The following is a 21578-nucleotide window of genomic DNA, read 5'->3' as shown; positions in this document are numbered from 1 at the left end:
TATCTATATGGCATTCTGGCTATTTTTTTTATTAAAGAAAACAACTTTAAATAAGGCACGAGGGTTATTTGCTGCGGGATACTTATTCTTTACACGTGAGGCACGGAAATAAATAATTCTTAATATAACTTTGAATATTTAATTTTGATCTTTTCCCGGCGATATTTTGTATAAGTAAAAAATGTTTTTTTCATAAAAAAAAGTTATTATTTCATGATTTTTTTATTACTTACAGAATTTAATCTAATTCTCTTGTATTAAGATTTTGGAATCGTTGTAGAAGGCATCGTAACTGTCTTTTAAGGGATGGCTTTTGTCAATAAGCTTGTGATACGAGTTAGGGTATTAATTATGTCTGAACCAGAGATGTCTGTTGGCCCAAGTGATGGTATGGGCCTAACAGTGAACATGGGACCAGAGGAGCAGAATGAGCCGCATGAACCCAGACCAGTGTGGATGAAAATTTTATGATTACTTTTATAATATTTATGAGAAATCATATTACTTAATGAGAGTTAACGAGAATGAGAATAATTTAAAAAATGTACTCGTTCAAAAATAAATATTTTAACATAAAGGAGGATGATAAAAAAACAAGGAATCGAATATATTGGTTTCCATATTTTCAGCATTTTGCTTAGTGAATGAGTTTAATTTGAGCTCAATATTAAAAATAAAATAAAAAGTAACAATTATTTTGCATGAAGTTAATGTCATCAAGGGAAAGCTAAAAGAATAAGAGATTTAACTTAGTTGGTTGGGTAAAATATATAAATTATTACAAATATTTTGACATTATCTTTAATTTTTACAAATTAAAAAATAAATAAAGCTAAAGAAGAAGAAAGAGATGTTGGAGAAAGAAAGATGCTCAGATCTTGGACACATATATGGGAGAAGCTGTAGAGAACTTTTACAAACAAAACGTGACAACAGTAAAGTCAATTTTGCAGCGAAATAAACCTGTTGACCCCTGAAAAAGTAAGTCAACAAACACAAACATATATTGCAAGTGGAAGGGCAAAATAAAAGAGCAATGGGCAAAGAAGCAAAAAAATGAATCAACACAGTTGAATTATATGCATCACACATGTTTTTGGCCCACAAAAATAAACAGAGTTAAAGAGGCGGGGACCTTTTCATTACCTCCTCTCTCTGATCTTCACATTCAAATTTGCTCATGACTATCATCATACATATTGAGTCCAAATTAATAATAAACCCCCTCATCTTCGTCAAGTGTAATATGCCCTCATCCCTTGCAACCATCTCCTCACCAACTTCAACCCCTCCACAATAAATAACTGTTACAATTTGGAAGGAGGCTCTGCATGATCCCATTATACCTTACCCTTTCTTAGTATTAGATTTTTTTTCAAATGGAACTGCTTTTCAATGTGCCTGGTTCTACCATAATTCGAAAAATAAATAAATTCCACTTCTTTATCTTAAATATACGATACTTTTAAGAGTTTAATGTTGATGAATAGTTATATATATTATTATTATTTAATCATAAACAATTATTTTTAAGTAATTATTTTAAAAATAAATAAACTTTTTATATATGGTGGATTATGATTGAATGATTTATATATTTTTTTTTTTACAATGCCATGCCAGTATGCAACCCTTGTTAATCTACTTTTAATATTGAAAAGAACAAAAATTTAGCAATTCAACATGAATAATATCCAGTATCCAGGCATCAGATGAATGTCCCTTATTATTTGGTTTAATTTCCTCGGATAATATTGGGTGTGGCAACTACCATCTACATTCAGTCTGAATCTATTTTTATACAGGACCCGAGCAATTAGACGTAGTAGCTATATATGGCAAAAAACTACTGAAAAGCAATTCACGGTGGTCACGGGTAACGGGGCCTCACGGGTATCGGTACATATTCAGAAGTCAAGTGCCCCTTTTGGTTTCACTATAAATTTCATCGCCCTAAACTCAAGTTAATTTAAGATATTCATTAGAATTAATTTAAATATGTACATTTCTAATAAACTTATCCTATCGATTTAAAATAAAATTTATTAAATGAATTTCATTCAAACATTAATTTAACTTAAATAAACTATCACTTAAGAAAAAAAGCAAATTGCCAGAAAATTGATACCGTAAAAGTTGACCAAATGGTAAAAACAAACATTTTTAAAAATATAGTTAAAAAGCATTTAATTTAAGAATTAAAGGTCAAAAATAGTTTTGTAGTAAGCCTGAGTCTCATATTCCAAATTAATTGAATAAAATAAAATAATCTTATTTCTTATTCCACTTCAAATAACAATAGTTTAATACCATTGTATTTAAATTCATTTTTACTAAAGAAGGTGATTTTGAAACTTGTCTTACTTTTTTGGGTGTTTGTAAATTAGACAACATATGATGACATGACATAGATTAAGGGCAGGGTTTTGTTGTTTTCACGTGATTTCTGACCTATACGCTCAGACAGCTGCTCCTCCTCTTGTATGAAATGGCATTGGCATCCCAAGAGAGGAAAATCACTTGATCTCCAACAATGCCGATTCATCCGCACTTATTACTCTTGCTACTACTGCTGCTTGCGTCCTCAAACGCCCACTGCTCCAAACTCCCCACCTTAGTTTTCACCGACGCAACCGCTCTCCTCGCCTTCAAACTAAAAGCCGACGTCAACGACCACCTTCACTTCTCCCCCCTCACGCGCGGCCTCCGCTTCTGCGCGTGGCAAGGCGTGGAATGCAACGGCCCCAAAGTGGTCCGTCTCGTTCTCCAAAACTTAGATCTCGGAGGCGCGTGGGCTCCCAACACACTCTCGCGTCTCGACCAGCTCCGCGTCCTCAGCTTGCAGAACAACTCACTCACCGGACCCTTACCTGACCTCACCGGTCTCTTCAATCTCAAAAGCCTCTTCCTCGATAACAACTACTTCACCGGTTCTCTCCCTCCCTCACTCTTCTCTCTCCACCGTCTCCGAAACTTGGATTTCTCCCACAACAACTTCTCCGGACCTATCTCCGCCGCGTTCACCTCCCTAGACCGCCTCCACAGCCTCCGTTTAAGCTTCAACTCTTTTAACGGTTCAATCCCTCCGTTTAACCAGTCCTCCCTAAAAGTCTTCGAAGTCTCCGGCAACAACCTCTCCGGCGCGGTTCCAGTGACTCCGACCCTGTTCCGTTTTCCGCCTTCCTCCTTCGCCTTCAACCCTAGCCTCTGCGGCGAAATCATCCGCGTGCAATGCCGTCCCGCACAGCCTTTCTTCGGACCCGCGGCGCCGCCCACGGCGGCGCTCGGCCAGAGCGCGCAGGTGCACGGCGTCAACGGCATAATCCGGCAGCCGTACGAGAAGAAGCGCCACGACCGGAGGGCGCTGATTATTGGCTTCTCGGCCGGAATATTCGTTCTGGTTTGCTCGCTGGTGTGCTTCGCGGCGGCGGTGAGGAAGCAGAGGAGCCGGAGCAAGAAGGACGGGAGGTCGGGGATTATGGCGGCGGATGAGGCGGCGACGGCGGAGGCTGCGGCGGTGATGCGGATGGAGATGGAGAGGGAGCTGGAGGAGAAAGTAAAGAGAGCGGAGGTGGCGAAGAGTGGGAGTTTAGTATTCTGTGCGGGTGAGGCGCAGGTGTATACGCTGGACCAGCTCATGAAGGGTTCAGCTGAACTTTTAGGGAGAGGGTGTTTGGGAACCACTTATAAGGCGGTTCTTGATAGCCGTCTGATGGTGACGGTGAAGCGCCTTGATGCGGGGAAAATGGCTTCGCATGCAACTAAGGAAGTGTTCGAGCGACACATGGAATCCGTTGGTGGCCTTCGACACCCCAATTTGGTTCCTCTTAGGGCTTATTTCCAGGCCAAGCACGAGAGGCTCATAATCTACGACTTTCAGCCCAATGGCAGCCTCTTCTCCCTCATACACGGTACCCTTCTCAAACTCACTCAGTTACCGACGACTCCTTTTACTGATTTTAAAATTTATTATTAAAGTGGGGTTTGTTTTCACATTTGTATTTTTAAGTGACCGTGTTTCATTGATAGGAACAAAATAATGGTGCGTGGAAAGTTTTTGAAATTCTCTTTTGCATGTGATTGCATTTTTGGATTTGATTGAGGTTAAGCTTTTCAACCAGTACCGAGAATCTTGCTGACTAGCTCGTAACTACGTAGGAATAGGAATTCTTTTGTGTTAATATAATATTTGTGGATCAATGGATTATTTTAAGATTGGATTTGATGGGGAATTAGTTAAACAAAGCATGGGTCTATGTTGGAGTGTCTGGTTTCTGTCGTGTAGCGAGCTGTTTTATAGCACCTTTCTTGTTTTGGGTCCTATGCGGACCGGTGCTGCTATTTCTTGTTTCTTAATGAAGTGTTTTTCTTTCTAACACCAGAAGATGACAACGGTGTTTTTATTTTTACTTCAGATTTGGACTTTGGCCATTGGCTGTTGGGGGCGGGGTAGATGTTAATTACGTTGGTAGATACCCGTTGAATTCGGGACAGGTTGAAAGGTGAACATGGGAATTATTATGTGGGGGTGATGATGGCACGGGCATTCATGTGCCATTAAATCTATATAAGCCGTTAGACCGGAGGAAGATCCCACGCCCTGATTGAGGAGTTTGAAATCACTGAACCATTTTGGCAGGACGCAGGAGGTGGAATCCAAGATGGTCGGTGATTTTAGATTTCTGACGTTTATCTAGTAGTCCTTTCCTTCTGAGGTCCCTACCATCTTTGCTGCATGCATCTACTTGTGTTGTATTCCTCAGTGAAAATTCTGAGGACCCTACCATCTTAGTGTGACTCCGGTTTTGAACTTCGCTAGATGCCCACCAAACTGCATATAATCAACTACCACGAATCCAACACCAATGTTACTAACCATTCTTGATTTTTCTTTGTTTTCTATTAACATTAAGGCTTGACTTTTGCTATTTATTTCCTACGTTAAAATGAGTAATCCAATACCGTACCTAAATGGAGTGTTTCATACTCTCCTACACATGATTGACTTACATAAACATGACATCAAAGAACTAGAAATGATCCATTGATAATTGCTAACTTTTTGGTGCAGGTTCGAGATCAAGCAGGGCAAGGCCATTGCATTGGACATCGTGCTTAAAAATAGCAGAGGACGTAGCACAAGGTCTGGCCTTCATCCACCAGGCATGGAGACTGGTCCATGGCAATCTCAAGTCCTCCAATGTTCTCCTTGGACCAGATTTTGAGGCATGCATTACAGATTACTGCCTTTCTGTGTTGACACACCCATCCATATTTGATGAAGATGGGGATTCAGCAGCATACAGAGCTCCGGAGACTCGCAACCCCAATCATCACCCAACCCACAAATCCGATGTTTATGCGTATGGGATTTTGTTGCTTGAGCTTCTGACGGGGAAATTTCCCTCCGAGCTCCCATTCATGGTTCCTGGTGACATGTCAAGTTGGGTGAGGTCCATCAGGGATGACAATGGGAGCGAAGATAACCAAATGGACATGCTTCTTCAGGTGGCTACAACTTGTAGCTTGACCTCACCGGAGCAGAGGCCAACTATGTGGCAGGTCTTGAAGATGTTGCAGGAAATCAAAGAGATTGTACTATTGGAGGATAGTAGTGAATTGGACATACGCAGTAGTAATGCCATGCCTTAGTCTTATTTTATTTTTCTTAATTTTTTTTTCGGTTTAATTATGTGATAAACGGTGGATAGAAGGACAGAAGAGTAGTATATTAACCGGGTAAAAAAATTAAGAAAGAAATCCATAAATTATACTTTGTTGTATTCCTTAAATAGAATTTACCATCTTGGTATTAACTTTGTAGGTTTGGGAGAGCGCATAACGTCCCTTTTTTGGGCTTTGTATATCGCTGCTTGGGTTGGGAAGTTTAAAGAAAATATTGTCATTCTTGGTTGTTTAAACTTTATTCAGCTTTTGTTGTTTAGTGCTGAAAGCTATCGGCTGTGGGGCGGTCAAGTAGCCAGAGAAATTCACTGCATCCCATTTTCGTCAAGTGTACAGCTAGCTGAGCGTGTCACTACAGAATTCTGCATCCGGGCTAACGAGTAAATTTCTATTTATAATTTCCAAGGTGCCAATTTGGGGCATTCTTGTTTTATCTGTTTTTCCTTTATTATTTACTATGGCAATGGGTCCGTAGGATTATCCCGTGTCAATTAAAATAGATATGCATTGCATTTTGTTCCTTTGGAAGTGGGTTTCTATTGGGCTTAGCCCAGCGATGTGTCCAGGGACAAGAGGCCCGACGAATTCTTACTATCGTCCATCATTGATGTCGTCTCGTCTCGGAAGTTTAAATTTCATAGGGAAAGGGAACTGAGCAGAGTGAGTGAGTGAGACAGCCACGTACAATATATGTTGAAATAAGGCGGAACTCGACCTACACAATACTGGACACTGCTTTGAAGATCCAAAATGCTTGAGTAGCAGGATAATGAGTATAACGATGAGTTTGGTAAGGGGAACGTATGCCAACATATGATCTATGTCATGTGTTGACAAATTTTGTTCTTTCAAGATATTTTATGATGTTATTTTGCGTATTTCTGATACCTCTAGCATTTATACGATGGAGGTATTTTAAAATTGCAAAATACTTTACTGATTAGCTCTGCCTAATACTTTCTCTGTCCCTTTTTAATTGTCAAAATTTTGGAAAGTTTTTGCAAAATTGAATATCACATTAATATTATTTTATTAATTATACCATTACTGTGCCTTTTAATCTTTAATTAATTTACACGTATATTTATTGTGGAGTGAGAAAAAAGGAGGTAAAATAGAAAATCACACAACAGAATCAAGAAAATTGATTGTATTCTTGATTTCTACAAAATAATCTTAAACAACAAATAAAAAGAAACGGCAAGTCCTGTGAACCACATTAGGCAAAAAGTTAAATTCTTTTTCTTCTCTGTAAAGATTTTTTAGCATCATCAAAATAGCAGGCAGACTTGACAAATATCTTTACTTAGAGTCGCCCTTATTAGCAGGCTTAAGAGGACATGAGACAGTTGCTGATGTTATTATACAATCTGTATGGTAGAATATCTTTCAATATAGTAGCTAATGTTCTTTACACACAAGAAGCACTAGAGAATTTAAAAAAAAAAAACTACACAAGAATTTCCTTCTGTTATGTGACAAATGCTACAACACATAACCTATCAACAAAATCAATTTGCTTAAACACAATAGGAGCGTAAGAGTTTGCAGTACGGAATAAAGTACACAATAAGCTTCCCAAGACTTGACAAAAGAATCTTCCCATTGTTTCTTTGTAGTGTTAGTATGAACAGAGACTATTTTCCAAAGATAGTTTCTGTCCAGAATCTACGACTGACTTCAAGCAAGCGACATCTTTGTTTTTTTCATTATTTGGGTATCTCCGTCCAAACATCACATTTCAACATACCTCCAAGATGCTCCATATGCACAAATTATGGCAAAATTTCCAAGATCTGGACAGCATTATTCAATACTGACAGGTATATACATTTCTTCAGCAACCAATTATATTACACTGTTGCAAGAAACGAGGAATGTCAGATCGATGCATCTTTACAACTTTACCATAAAAAGAAGTGTTTGGATAACAATTTTCAAGTCATATATAACTAATGATTAGCACATAATTATATAAAAAAATGAAAAAGATAAGGGTCGGATACGTATTCGTTCAAAGAAGGATATTGGAGGATATAATTTTGCAAGAACATATGTTCGGCAATGACGGAATGGTTTGCATGAAATTTTTATTAAAGACATAAATTTAAAATGGGTTACTGCTTATTACCTGCTCCTAGTGCCCTGTTATTTCCAATGCCATGTGTCTAGGATAATTCTTGTGGGTCGAAAGATACCGAGCCACATGAACTGGGCTGATCCTAAAAAAGATCACCTGATACGTGACAAAGCCTGTGAGCGTGGTTTTGTTCTCATGATTGTCTCATCACTGTGTCGTATCCATTCTGAAAGTCTCCATGGTTTCTGCCACTTCCACTTGAACTGTAGTAACCACTGATGATGACTTCTTTTCCACCTCCATAACTTTCCAGAAGCTTGTCCTACAATTGCTAGTTTTTTCATTGACAACTGTCCGATGGGTACCATCTGCATTACCAGCAAATTCACATCCGTATCCAATAAAAGACTTGTACAGATTCAAATGAAGATTAACTTACCCTTCTACCCTGATCTACAAATGCTGCTGATTCTCTCACCAAACCATTGGCAACCCCTGGCGTGTATTTTAGCTGTTTAGGCACTGGCATAGACACTGGTGATAAGAGCCCCTTCATGTCTTCAGCATATTGTTTCGATGGATTTGGGGAGTCTCCCTGTTGAAGTTGAGTGATGATAAGTTAAGTAGTTAACTGCAGAGGAAGCAATAATTTGACAACCAATGCTATGATATACAAAAGTAAAAAAATGCAACCAAAAAGTTTGCTGCAACAACCACAAAATCTCAGCTGCCACTCATTATGACAATAATTGGCAGAATCCTAATAAAGGAGACAGTTGTGACTCATGAGAAACTATGAAGCTATGAGAAAATCCTTATGGTCTATAAGTAATGTAACATAATTGTCCTATTCTTCTACTAAGTACTGGAAACCTTAAAACTATGCAAAATAGAGGTTAAACTTTCAACTTCAAATTCATTTATAATCAAGCTCCAAAGGTCTCTGATTCAGGTAGCAGTAGCATCATGACAGTGTAAGCCTAAAGATCAAAGAATCTCATTATTTTGGTTTACTTTGATTACTGTGCTGATTCTACTAGTTCAAGACATTACTTGACTTAATATTTGCGGGTACAAGGATTAGTCAGCTGTTACTTCTGTTCACATTATATGTCTCGAGTATTTTGATCAATTTGTCAAGGTTTAATAGGTCAAGTATTAAGGTATAGTTGGTTGAGTTAATGAGGAACTGAAAATAAGGAGATAAAAATTTGGAATTAAGCTTTACACTTGTTTAGTAAACCAAAAATGTGGAGCGGCTGATAATGGAATACAACTTTTTTTTGTCTCTGGGCTAAATTTTTTTTGTCTCTCGTCACCAAGATGTGTGACAACGACCTTTTATGTGTGATACCCGAGAACTGAAGAACCTTAGGTGCCCTGCCGAGGTTAATTTCTTCTACTCCTACAAGACTAATATTTTTTTCTTCAACTTGATCAGGTGCCTGGATCTGATTCTTTGACAGACAGCACTATAATTATTTATTTATTTTATACCCTAGTTTGTTTTTGCTTGAATCTACTCTAGAACCCATAAAATCCTAAATCCAAAAATTTGCAGACTGTTCACAGCCTGGGAGCAGCACTCAATATCAACAATTAAACACCAAAGTATAAAGTTCAGGCATCTGTCTTCCTAATAGTAGGTTTAGTTTGCAGACAGCACTACAATTAGTTATTTGTTTATTCTAAACCATAGTTGATTTTTTGCTTGAATCTATTCTAGAATCCATCAAATCCTAAATCCAATTTTATACTGTTCATATCCAGGGAGCAGCACTCAATCAATATTTAAGCACCAAAGTATAAAGTTCTGACATATCTCCCTAAATCATAGGCTTCTTGGCATATAATGCTTCGCCAAGTAACACTAATCTTACAGATGGTGGTGTAGCCAATGTGGTTCCAACAGCTTGCTCTCTTACTTTTAGCTCCTTCTCAACTTCCTTTCTCTTCATCTCGCTTTGCCGTAAGAGACCAACAAGTTCTTTGATTTGATCTTTCATTTCCCTGATCTCCATGTCCTTCTCCCAGAGTTGGCACCTATTGTTAACATAGGAACTCAATACTTCAAATTTCAAGACTATACAGTATAGCCTATGCCAATGTCACTATGAAATACTCAATAAAATATACGAGTTTATACAGTAATTTAACATGACTTCTGATGTCATATATTCCACTTGTTATCATACATCTGTGCCTTTTGTTCAATTATCTTATTTCTAGAGCATTGAAAAAAATGCTAATAAAAGAGAGAAAAGGTCTAGGTCAAAGCACCTAGCATCTGCAACAGAATTAAACATATATTGAAGCAAATTCTTGGCTTCTCCCATAGAGCGCAACTGATTCCAGCGTCCACGATTAGAGAAGGCTCGTTCTCTTTCTTCTGCCTCAGAAAGTTGAGAAGCCATTGCTACAAGTGAATTAGATGATATGCTCAGCATGTTCTCAAGTGAAGCTATTCTGGCCATTCTTGCATTTGGTGACATGGAGGATGCCCTAGAAAGATAAATTTTATAAGTAACCAGGAAAACAGATGTTATCCTTCACATATCCCATGCATTATTATTTCAAAGATCCAATATTTTCAAGAATTTGAGAGGTAGGCATTAGCAAATTAAATTAAATTTATACAAAAATAAAATTAACCTGGCAAATCCATTCTTTCTTGGAGGACCGCGACCCTTTGCAGCAAACTCATTTACTTGCTTCAGCATGGCCAATTCCTCTGCAAGGGCAGCTCGCCTGAAGATTGCATTATAAAATTATAAACTACCCAATATAGATCAATCAGTAGCAAAAATAAGTACTGAACATGTGTTACATACACTTGGCTTTGTTTCTCATACTCAAAACGAACTTCATGCTCTTTTACCATGACTTCTAGTTCATGATCAAGCCACCGTTGTAAAGATTTCTCATTGCTCTAAAGATGAAGCTCAAAAACTTTGTTAAGACCACATGATATTAAAGCCAATCTAAGAGAAGGAAGGAGAGTTCATTACCTGACCATTTGTTCCACTTCCATTCATTGTAACTGAAAGATGAAAAAGAATTTGAATATTAAACAAAAGAGTACATGCAATTCATTAAAAGACAGTCCTTTTTATTTAAGACATTTTAAAAGAACATCCATTTCTAACGGTCTAATAAGCCAAAACCTGATAAATTAATATCCCATACAAGTGAAAATATAAAATTACTAAAAATGAATATCTTCTGTCTTAGACTTTCAAAAACTTGAATTGATTATTGTCCATATAAAAAATCACACCTAAAGTTTCTCGGCTGGAAGTTTTACGTGCTTCTAACAACTCCTTTAACCTCTTGGTGGCCATTGCAGCTTCTTCAGTTTTTCTCTGAAGAACCTGAAAGATATACACATTTATTTAAACACAAGCAGTTAATCTTGTATCATCCATGACAATCACAAAAGTCAACATTAACATCAATTGTTGGTTCTCAGAATCAGTCCTTTTTCCTATTATGAATTTTGCATGTTGAGTGGAAAACATAAAAGGAAGTATTCACCACATGTCTATTTGATTTATATAACTTAAAAAGAAGACATGTCTCTCTGCATATTTGACATCATCTAAAATATGCATATGCTAATTTTAAGCACGAGTGAATATTAATCTTTAAGAGTGTACGGATAACTCATAACCAAGTAGAAACACTTTAGAAATGCACGAATTCAACTTCATTTTCTAAACATGATTTTTTGGGGGGAACTTTTTGGAAGGTAGTACCTCTAAATTCAACCATATTACACATCTAACGGTTCTAGAATCAAGACTTCAATTCATTTGAACAATCTTTCTTTACTTTTCATTACACTTATTTGAACAAAAACTCAAAAATAAAATACAAACGCAGACTCTAACAGTCTTTTAGTAATTAACAAATACAGCATGGAAAAAGTCCCCCCGCTCCCAGCTAAAAAAAGCCACTGTAGGGGGGAAAACTCTCCCACCACAGTTTTCTCAATCTTAATATTTATCCCTAATGTAGACAAAATCATCATTCTTGGGGATTAGAGATTATTAAGAATTTGAAATAAACACTAAACAATTTTCTCAAGGTCAAAGTGAACCTATTGCTAAAGTTAGCATACTTATTAAATACTTGCAGGAGCATCTTCTAAGGGGAAGTCTATGTATAAATGCTTAAAATTACTCCAATTTGTCAAGAGCATTAGCAAAAGTCAATTTCATATCGCGGGAGATTAATTTTATAAAGTATGCAAAGCAAAAATATTATGTAAAACATTGTAAAAATCAAACAACTTAGAAATACTTGCCAATTTCTGCCGCTGATTTAAAGCCTGCAGCTTGTGTCTTTCATACTCATTTCTTCTTCCCTCCTTCTTTAACTGCTTTTGCAAAGGCAAGGTGATCAATTATCACATTATATATAAGTGAAAAATAAGATTGCCTCTAAATATAACTTTTGTATATGCTATTTGCAAGGTTTGGAGTAGATGAGTAGTCAGGACTCAAACTTCAAATTATGCAAGAATTGATGTTTATTATTTTACAAAGAAACATTAAATTGATAACTAAGATGTTGTTAAGAAGTAGCTTGAACAAATTCAAGAAACTGAAAAAAGAGGAAGCTCAACATACTTGCAACAGCTCTTTCTCTCTTGAAGCCTTCCACTGCCGAAACTGTTCGGCTTCTTGTTTTATCCTTTGCTGCAATTGAACCTGCAACATTATTCAGGTAATAATGGAGAGAGTGTATTAAGTGATTTTACAACCATGGATTAGAAGAAATACAACATTAAACCTTTTGGGCCTTTATACACTGTATTTCATCTTGCAGTCTCTTTGCTGCTTCATCACTTTTTTGCTTTTGCTTCAGAAGTTGGACCTGACTCTCTTGCTTCTTCTTCAGATCCAGAATCTAGTGGGCATTGTTTTGAAAAGTTTTTTGGTAATTTAGAATATCTTCTGAAATAGAAAATAAATTTTAATTTTAATATAAAAATTTGAGGATGAGGCACCTGTGCTTCAAGTGCTTTCAATTTTTGGGCATGGATATCCTCTAATTTCTGTGTATGTCCATCAGTATTGGCAGCAAGATTTTCAACTTCAGCCAAAAGACAATCTCTCTCTCGCTACATTCATAAATCAAGCACATATATGAATTTTAATTTTTTTTTTGTAGTGTTAAATAAATTTGCATAACTGATATTGAACCTGAACTACTCTCTTCTCATCCTCTAATTCCGTTATCTTTCTTCCAAAGTGCTGCTTGAGTACTTCAGCATCAGATATTCCAAAAAGCTTCATCTCAGACTGTATAGACATCAATACACTAATATGTAAACTAGTAAAATACATCACAGGAGAAAATATAGAAGAAACTTCTAAAAGAATCTAACTATAATATTTTCTAATTCTCCAATAATGTTGGTAGAAAACCATTCTACTGCTTAAGTGATATGCTTTGCTTTTGTTGTCTTGTTAAATTATTAAGTTCCCATATGATGAATAATCTGATAATTTTCAATAGCATAACAAACTTAATAACATATGTGCCGACGTTACAAAAAAAATGGACTCAAGTATTATACAATCATTTACTAAGGGGCACCCATTTCAAGCATCAGAAATAAATTTCTCACAATAAGGTTTGTGAAATTATAGAAAAAAAAGTTGCTCATGGTTGTGTTGATTTTAATACACTAGTGATTGATGCATAGTGTGTCATGGGTATGTATGTAATTACACATATACACTGCAACAACCTCTTTCTGCTGCAAGCGTTTATTCAATTCATGTAACTCTCTATCCATACTATTCTGTAGAAGTGTGTGCTCCCACTCTTTTGCCACTTCTTCAATTTCCCTAGAATCACCTGTTAAAATGGCAATTAGTACCCTGAATCATAGCAGTGAAAGAGGTTGACAAAGAACTGAGCAACTGCATGTTTTTAGAAGGCCAAAGAAGAGGCTTACCCACGGTTTCACTTATTGGATATTCAGCTTCTGTGATAGGTAAGCTCCTCTTAACTGCATCAGTCTTCACAATGTATGTGCTACCATCCTGGAAAAAAAAGGTTTAAACCATGCATGCATAAATTATCAAGCCAATATCCTGAACTCACTTTAATAAGTGGAATGTAAAAATACTGAGATGAGATGAAAGGACAAAGATAGGCATCAAAACAGTATCCGAGAAAACTATTCTTAGTTAAAGATGAATATTAGCATAAAGTAAGAGAAAGTATGAGACATACATAAGCTTCCCTTTCACTTTGTTCTACAATAGAGCATCTACTACGGTATTCATGAAGTTCACGGCAAAGATCTTCATTAGCAGCTTCAAGCCAAGCAATTCTTTCCTTAAGGACCTACATAATCAGTTATAAGATGATTATTTATTTATGATAAATACAAACCATTTCAATGTTTGCAATTAAAGTAAATCATATTACAAGTCTCTACACAAATAGAGGCACAAAATCCAATGAAGCCTAAAGCACCTTTCTTTTGAGTATTGATTGGTATCCAACAATTCACCATTAAACTAAACCATTTAATGCTACTACTAGCCTATTATAATAAATATATTGAAGGAATCAAGACATCACTTAAGATTAAAGTTAATTCGATCCAACTACCTGAACTTCCTCAGAAGAGCCGCCAGCACGAGCACAAAGTTCTGCCTGCAAATACTCAAGTTGTTGTCGCATTTTTAGCATCTCATTGGACATGGGGTCTCTATTGATCTACAGAAGAACAAACAAGCCAACATCAATCAAAACAAAATTATCTTGATTTGCCAAATGAAAGACGGGGAACAAAAATTTATGCAGACACTTACAACAGGCTTATTTTTTATGTTGCGTGCACGGTTTGCATACTTCAAAGTGTTAAGGGTTTCCTCAGCATTAATATCAGCAGGACTTATGCAGGCTGAAATAGAAATGTCATTTTACGTAAGAAGATTAGAAGAAAATCAAAACATATATTTAACAAAAGCTTGTATTAAGATGCAACATGAAAGGTTTTGAAGAAAAAGAGTAGCACAGAACAGAGAATTCTAATTCTTGCTATCAATCATTCATTACCACAGAGAAGTTGCAAGAAGTTCAAATCTGCTGAAAAATAATTTATTTCCAGTGTAGGGGAAAAAAGTTTGAGAATGTAAAATACAAAATCAAGAGTTTATGCGTTATTATGGCATTTGTTAATACATCTATAACATTCAAGCCTCCCTTGTACTTTTTCTCATAAGAAAGACACAATTGTGTTCATGAATGTGAACATTAAAGAGCTAAAAGGGATTAAAAATCAGATTGGTAATTTGATATCTGTGCTGAAGATTAGACATGTTTATTTGAAGCTAAAGGCCACTTAAGGGACCTAAGAAGTATAGTATTTGCTGGTATACGAAAAAGTAAGAGAAACAACTGACCTATCATGAAAGTTCTGCTGTTACCTCCTAGTGAATCCTGCAAAATCATTTAACTTTCATCTATAAATATCAAATAATAAAAATGATTAAACTAAAAGATCAAAGAAAGAAAAATTGAAAACAAAATGTTTCGTACACATGTTTCCTTTCTTATATTTTCTTCTTTTATCAGCAATAATTATTTCTCTTATCTAGGAAATTGAAATATTTCAGTTGAGAATGAACCAGATTCAACATAGGTGAGTGTTTGTGATACAAAAGGATATGTTTGTAGCATAACACAGCCAGAAAATACAAGTGATAGGCCCATAACAATTGGGTCTCCAATCAAGTTGCATAGGAGAAGGAAGGGAAGAAATGAGAACATAATTGGGAATACAAATTCTCAATTCTGTTAGAGAGGAAGTGGAGGGATCTAACAGAATGGACAGCTGTCGCAAGGAGATTGTAGATGGAGGTGTTGTGAATCATGCAAGGGAACGTGAATATGAAAAGGATGAGGGGGTGCTATGGGGGGGAGGGAGGGAAAGATTTTAGGGTGTGGGCAGAGGAGCCTTCTTTGATATATTTTCTTTTTTCAGAGTTTCCATTCCACAGCATTTTAAAGCTCATGCTATCAGTTACGATTCTCTATCCTTTTTAATTCTGTAGTACATGTCTGAGTTCCTATAAAGGAGCTTCCTATGGATTTATATGATGATTTTGCAGAAATGACTGATAGAGTGCACACTGATTCTTGTCCAAACAAAATACATTTTACATCATAATAAAGAAAAGTGTGTTCTGCAAAAAGGAAGCTAAATATAAAGATATCAAACCTGCAAAAGCCTAGTAAGTTTACTATCCCTATATGGAACATGAACACCTTCCTTTCGCTTCTTTTCATCACCAAGTGCACTAATAACATTACCAAGTGCTAGGAGGCCTTTGTTAATGTGAACTCCTGTTTGAAAGATTAAATTACTAGTGAATATGTGTTCTCAAAAGCATGCTTGAACGATAAAGGTGAAAAAATGTCCCAAACTAACCTTCCTTAAAACGCAGACCATCTGACCCCGTTCTTTTAGCTCGTTCTGATCCAGCAAGATCTACTAAGTGCAACTTGGCACAAAGATACTCTTCATTCATGGTATCATTTGAACAGCTGTCACCAGGAATATTGAGCTTGCGCATTTGCTCTAATGTGATCGTGAAGATGGCATGAGATCGACTAGTTGGACACATAAAAGAAGAAGAATAAGTAATAGACCTCCAGCAGAATAAACAATAACAGCAGTTTGAGGCAAAACTTTTTAATAATGGATTGGTACCAGCAAGTAAATTGCTGGAAGCTTCATAGCAAAAGTGATTAGTGGTCTTGCCAAATTGCAAGCATTCTTGCAGAGACAAAAGATCCATGCATTAATTATGAGTAAATAGTTTATGCACTAAAGTGTAAAGGGCTTTTACACTATCATCCAATCACAAACCACCGTGTATGGCAAGTTTATTGACTTTTACAATAATTTCCTTAAAAGGCATACAAACTTACCATACAGTGTAAAGAAATTACACTAATTATTTACTATAATAACCAGAAATCCAAAGCATTTCATACATAGCTTATTGTTAAGTCAATCTCGCTGTTGGATGCTTAAACTGCCAGTACAGTTTAGAACATAGGAATGTTAAAGGTAAACAATACACAATTTTATCAGTTAGTTATTGATTTCCTATCTTGCAGTCATATGTTATCCAAAGGTAGTTAATCAGATGAAAAATATTTCACGACTAATCTGTGTAGTTCAAATAAGAGAAGAAAAATGCATTATCAACCTAGATTGGTTGTTCATATTTGTGCTCCCAGTTGCTCTGCTCAATGATCCCTGTTCCAAGCAAGCAGCCATTTCTTTTAGTGTTGCTACACTAACTTCGGTAGATCCTGCAAGGGTGATGACACCATTTGATGTCTCACGAATTTGTATTGGTGGCTTCCCAGGAGAGGTCATTTTTCCTGCATGTCCGTTTGCAGTTTCTGGTTTACTCATGGAGGAGGGATCCAGCAAGTCTCTTACTTCTTCTTTAAGAATCTTTTCACAATTAAATGTTATTGTCAGATACTTAATCTAAATATTATTGCGCATATAAAATCTATTAGCTTCATATACTAAAGCACAACTAAACAATGAAAACCATGCTGCAAGCAGTAACGACCTGATTGACACACCTCAATAAAGGAAACATGCAACTGAAAATCAATCTGGTGCTTTAGGGTCCCAATTTTGCTAAACAAAACATTCATAACTTGGGGTACTATTCCTGTTTGACAACCATCCTTAAAGCCAGTTCCCATGGTGTACGTTTTCCCAGAACCTGTCTGCAGTGGAGTGAAAGTGTCAAATGCAAAAGAGACCACCAGTCTAGTGGCATGTAACTTCTGTTTCCTTTAGCAGTAACTATACCTGACCATATGCGAGAACAGTAGCATTATATCCTTGAAACAAACCATCAATAAGGGGAGCTACACATTCTTCAAACATGGAACTTGAGGGAGAACCGGTGCTTCCATAAACATGATCAAATGTAAAGGAGTGAGCACCAATTTGTACCTGTATTATGGTGACAATTAGAATATGATCACTAGCTTTCTTTGAAAATAAGAGAATCACTAAACAGATTTCTATTGGAGATAATATATATATATATATATATATATATATGTATGTACACAGAAATATCCATTGTAATGACTTTATAAAGAAGAAGAAATTCTACACCAAAAAAAAAAAAACTGCCGATAATATCTGAGGCGATACAGCAGTGTAATTTTAACATTAGAAACCGAAAAACAGGAACGGCAAAAATAACGCAGCAAGCAATGGAACCAAAGTCCTGATGATGCAAAAAAATTAAAGAGCTACTTTCATTCACAAATCTTCCTACCCGTGGTAATCAATTATGTTCAATTAGTGTGCCTCTGCAAAGTTGCGTAGAATGATTGATGAATTATTACCATAGAATATATATATATATATATATATATATATATATATAGTTAACTGTTCAAAATACTGCATCATAGTAACTTTACGGACTGAAGATCGTACGAAACAAAAAAGCGAAACTGCCAAACAGGGTAAAAGCCTTCTTCACCTTCTCTCGTTGAAAATACAAGACGAAATATAGCTACCAAAAACACAGTAATAAAAAAAAAAAAAAAAGCTACCAAATGCAAACCTTATTTCCCCAAAAATAACGCTTCAGAAACTTACGAGTCAAGCCTAAGTAAGGCTAGAATGACAGAAGGCAGAAATAGACACGAGTCAAAAATATCCAAATTAGGTAAGTATATCAGATCACAAAAGTGATTCCAATTCCGAACTCTATAACGCATGTTTAGTTGCGTAAGCAGTTTCGGATCCAGATCTCTCACATTAATACTAGCTAGAATGCGGAACTGAAACACTGTCAAGTCAACGACAATGCACTTCAGTTCGTATTCACATTTGACTATAGCGAAGGTTAAACGACACGATTGAGTTGAGAGAGTAAGTGCACCTGCGGCTTCCCTGAAACGACGGTGACGCAGTCTTTGCATCCTTGAAGCTTCTCGTCGGCGATGAGTGGCCGTACATGAACCGCGACCTTGACGCAGCAATCTTCCCCTGCTTCCATGGGGAAGCAGCGTAGTAACAGAGACACAGAGAGAGAGAGAGTGTGTGTGTATCAGAGATGAATTCGGTTGCAGGAGAAAGGTGTGAAACAGAGAGAGTGTTGTTCCTCCGACAATGCTAGAGAGAGAAAGTAATATAATTAGAAGAGGTGAGAGAGAGCGTGTGGGAAAAAAGGGTAGTTGTGGAAACGAAAGGGCCTCATAAGCGACGCGCGCCAGGTATCTGTAAGAACAACAACCACCATCATTTTCCCTTCACCTTCACTGCATTGTGGTCGCGTGCTTTCAACCTTTTCTCACCTTTTTCCCCAATTTACCCCTCCTCAACGACCCTGTACAACTGTACCCCCGCATCAAAGCTTCTCTTGCCGTATTTACCATTTTACCCGCACCCTCGTTTTCTTAATGTGTTTGGTTTTTCGTCTAATTTAATATTACAAGCAAATAATTTTTGGTTTACATCCTTAAAACTTTGCGTTAATTGTTCCTATACACTAAAAAAAACATTATATGGCATAGGAATTGAGACCAAGAGCAACTTTTAAACATTTTTAATTCATCATCAAAATCTTTAGACAAAATTATGAAATCTGTGAGCTAAAATATACTATCTCCAATGTAATAAACATAGCGATTAAGCAAATTCAAAGTCACAACATCTATATATTAGAATGAGGGCCCAAGCCATATACATAATAAGCCACATGGCCTTCTAGCGCCTTGGTCTCGATAGAGGGCGGGACAAGAAGAATTACTGTTTCAATATACCAAAAAATCTTATATCCCTTCAAATCCATAATAATGATCATTTGTAAACACTCTCGTCTTTTAACCTACTAGGACACTTTTAAAAAATAAATAGAAGCATGAGGTATATGGGAGCTTAACCAAATACACTAGTATTTTTTTTATTTTCCAAAAAGTTAGAAAAAGAAAAAATAAAAGATATTCGACGTGGTCCAAAATTTAGAAAATGCTCAATGAATTCACCTAATTTTTTGACGGAAAATGGTATTAAAAAAATAAGTAAATGAAAGGGGAAAAGAGGAAGCTATAGAAAATGGAACAAACCTAACGTAATCTAGTTGGGATGTGGATTTGAGAACAAAGGTAGGAAAAGGAATAACACAACGCACAAAGCCACGTGACGCGGAACCAGATACAGACACCATTATGGAGAGAAAGGAGGGAGGTTTGCGTCTTTGACGGTACCCAGTCATAATCACTGACGTCCACATTTCACAAGTGCCATAGTATGTGCTTGTTCTTTTGTTTCTGTGATACCGCGTTTGCATGTGTGCACATATGTCGTGAAAAGATTCTAGGTTTTTAATTTCTCATCCTCGATCCACGCCCTTGTGCCCCAAATCTTGCTCTACTATTATCTCTGCATATGCAAATGTAAATACTAAATAATATACAATTTTATCGTATATCATGTTTAAATTTTGTATTTGCCTTTCTTTTGTTAACTAATTTATTATAATTAAGAAAATACATGTATCATTGCAGCTGGATATACAGTCGCGTAATGCGTCAAGTATTCAGACCCAAAAAATCGCTGTTCACATTGATTTTTATCTTAGTTCAGGTAACTTCATAAGAAAATACATATATCTTTTATCAATTTTTTTAAGAAAAATTATTTTCAAAAACAAGTATTTACTAATCAAGCATAATATACAAAGTTAGAAAAATAAAAAATTTCAAATTAAAAGAATTTTAAAAAAATGAATATAATCTTGTTATATTATAATGTAATGAAGGGTATTTATTTTCGTAAAATATTGGAAGGCGTTACTTTAGCCAACTTAGACAACTTTAACTCATAATTATTCATAAATTATGTAGGGAGAGGGGGCATTGAAAAAAGAAAAGGACTAAAGATCCAGATTACACCGAAAGAGCCAGGAGCAGAACAAATAAATTAACAAGGAAAGGTTTTTTATGGTATTGATTACATGTCCTATTTACGAGAGATACAATTTAGTTTTACTTGAGTCTAATATTCTGAACTTAAACTCGAAATAACTAGTTACGCAGCAACAATCTTGTGCTAGTATAGCGACTTCAGTGGCAATTAAGATGAAAATATTTGTAATGTTAATGGTAGAGGAGTACATCTTTGTTTATTTATTTTTTTCTTTCCGATCGATACCGGTAAAGCAAGAGTATAATGTATAACAGTATAAGCATTGATTTGGATAACATAACACATTAGAAGCAATGGGAATAGTAGGAGTAGGAGTGAAAGAAGAGAGGGAAGACTTAATTACCTATTGGGCAAAAGAACCAGCTGGGTTAGTGTCCTTCCCACACATGGCGCTAAGCTAAGGTTGAACAACATGGTGGGGCCAATTGGTGAGACTGTGATAGTCCCCACAATCTGTGGCAGTGGCAGTGGCAGCTCATAAATTCATCTTTGTAGTATGCCACTTTAAGCATGGTATCACCCCCTTCCCTGTCAGTGTCAAGCTTCGTATGTGTGTACCTGTAAAACCAGCTCATTTTCTCACTCAACAATTAGCATCGTTAATAAAAAAACAAAAAAAAAACGACATAAAATCCCAACGGTCGTGTCCCAACATCGACCAATAAGTTTTGAGTGATATAATGCATACGCGCGTCGCTTTTATTTGTACGTATCATCCTACTGTACGTTTGAACGGAGGAAAAAAAATGAGAGAAAAATAATATTTCTAAGTACATTATATTCAGAGTTCTTGAATAT

General features: G+C 36.3%; 2 protein-coding genes across 4 annotated transcripts; one reads left to right on the top strand and one right to left on the bottom strand.

Annotated features, from left to right (window-relative positions):
* The first annotated feature begins 2245 nt into the window (after positions 1-2245).
* LOC100817172 (probable inactive receptor kinase At5g67200) lies at positions 2246-5921 on the top strand. The gene is made up of 2 exons (XM_003523558.5): positions 2246-3911; positions 5072-5921. The coding sequence occupies exons 1-2, from the start codon at positions 2534-2536 to the stop codon at positions 5650-5652; spliced, it is 1959 nt and encodes a 652-aa protein (XP_003523606.1). The 5' UTR covers positions 2246-2533; the 3' UTR covers positions 5653-5921.
* Positions 5922-7060: 1139 nt separating this feature from the next.
* On the bottom strand, positions 7061-19125 carry LOC100802585 (kinesin-like protein KIN-4A). 3 transcript variants are annotated; one of them, XM_003523912.4, is made up of 26 exons: positions 18733-19125; positions 17637-17783; positions 17402-17551; positions 17011-17264; positions 16224-16405; positions 16014-16138; positions 15196-15232; positions 14602-14693; positions 14399-14506; positions 14015-14128; positions 13734-13821; positions 13524-13633; positions 12973-13071; positions 12777-12890; positions 12560-12676; positions 12397-12477; positions 12072-12143; positions 11043-11136; positions 10774-10805; positions 10597-10694; positions 10418-10513; positions 10046-10267; positions 9646-9808; positions 8205-8360; positions 7817-8133; positions 7061-7543 (listed from the first exon to the last, which is right to left on the bottom strand). In XM_003523912.4, the coding sequence occupies exons 1-25, from the start codon at positions 18847-18849 to the stop codon at positions 7918-7920; spliced, it is 3084 nt and encodes a 1027-aa protein (XP_003523960.1). In that variant the 5' UTR covers positions 18850-19125; the 3' UTR covers positions 7061-7543; positions 7817-7917. The 3 variants fall into 3 exon arrangements, with proteins under 3 accessions (XP_003523960.1, XP_014629944.1, XP_014629945.1); XM_014774458.3 differs by lacking the exon at positions 18733-19125 and adding an exon at positions 18118-18135; XM_014774459.2 differs by lacking the exons at positions 17637-17783; positions 18733-19125 and having other exon boundaries at positions 17389-17549.
* Positions 19126-21578: the final 2453 nt, after the last annotated feature.

The sequence above is a fragment of the Glycine max genome, chromosome 4, assembly GCF_000004515.6.
Source record: "Glycine max cultivar Williams 82 chromosome 4, Glycine_max_v4.0, whole genome shotgun sequence".
Classification (NCBI taxonomy): domain Eukaryota; kingdom Viridiplantae; phylum Streptophyta; class Magnoliopsida; order Fabales; family Fabaceae; genus Glycine; species Glycine max.
Note: the sequence above shows the minus strand (reverse complement) of the source record. Positions and strands in the feature narration are given on the sequence as shown.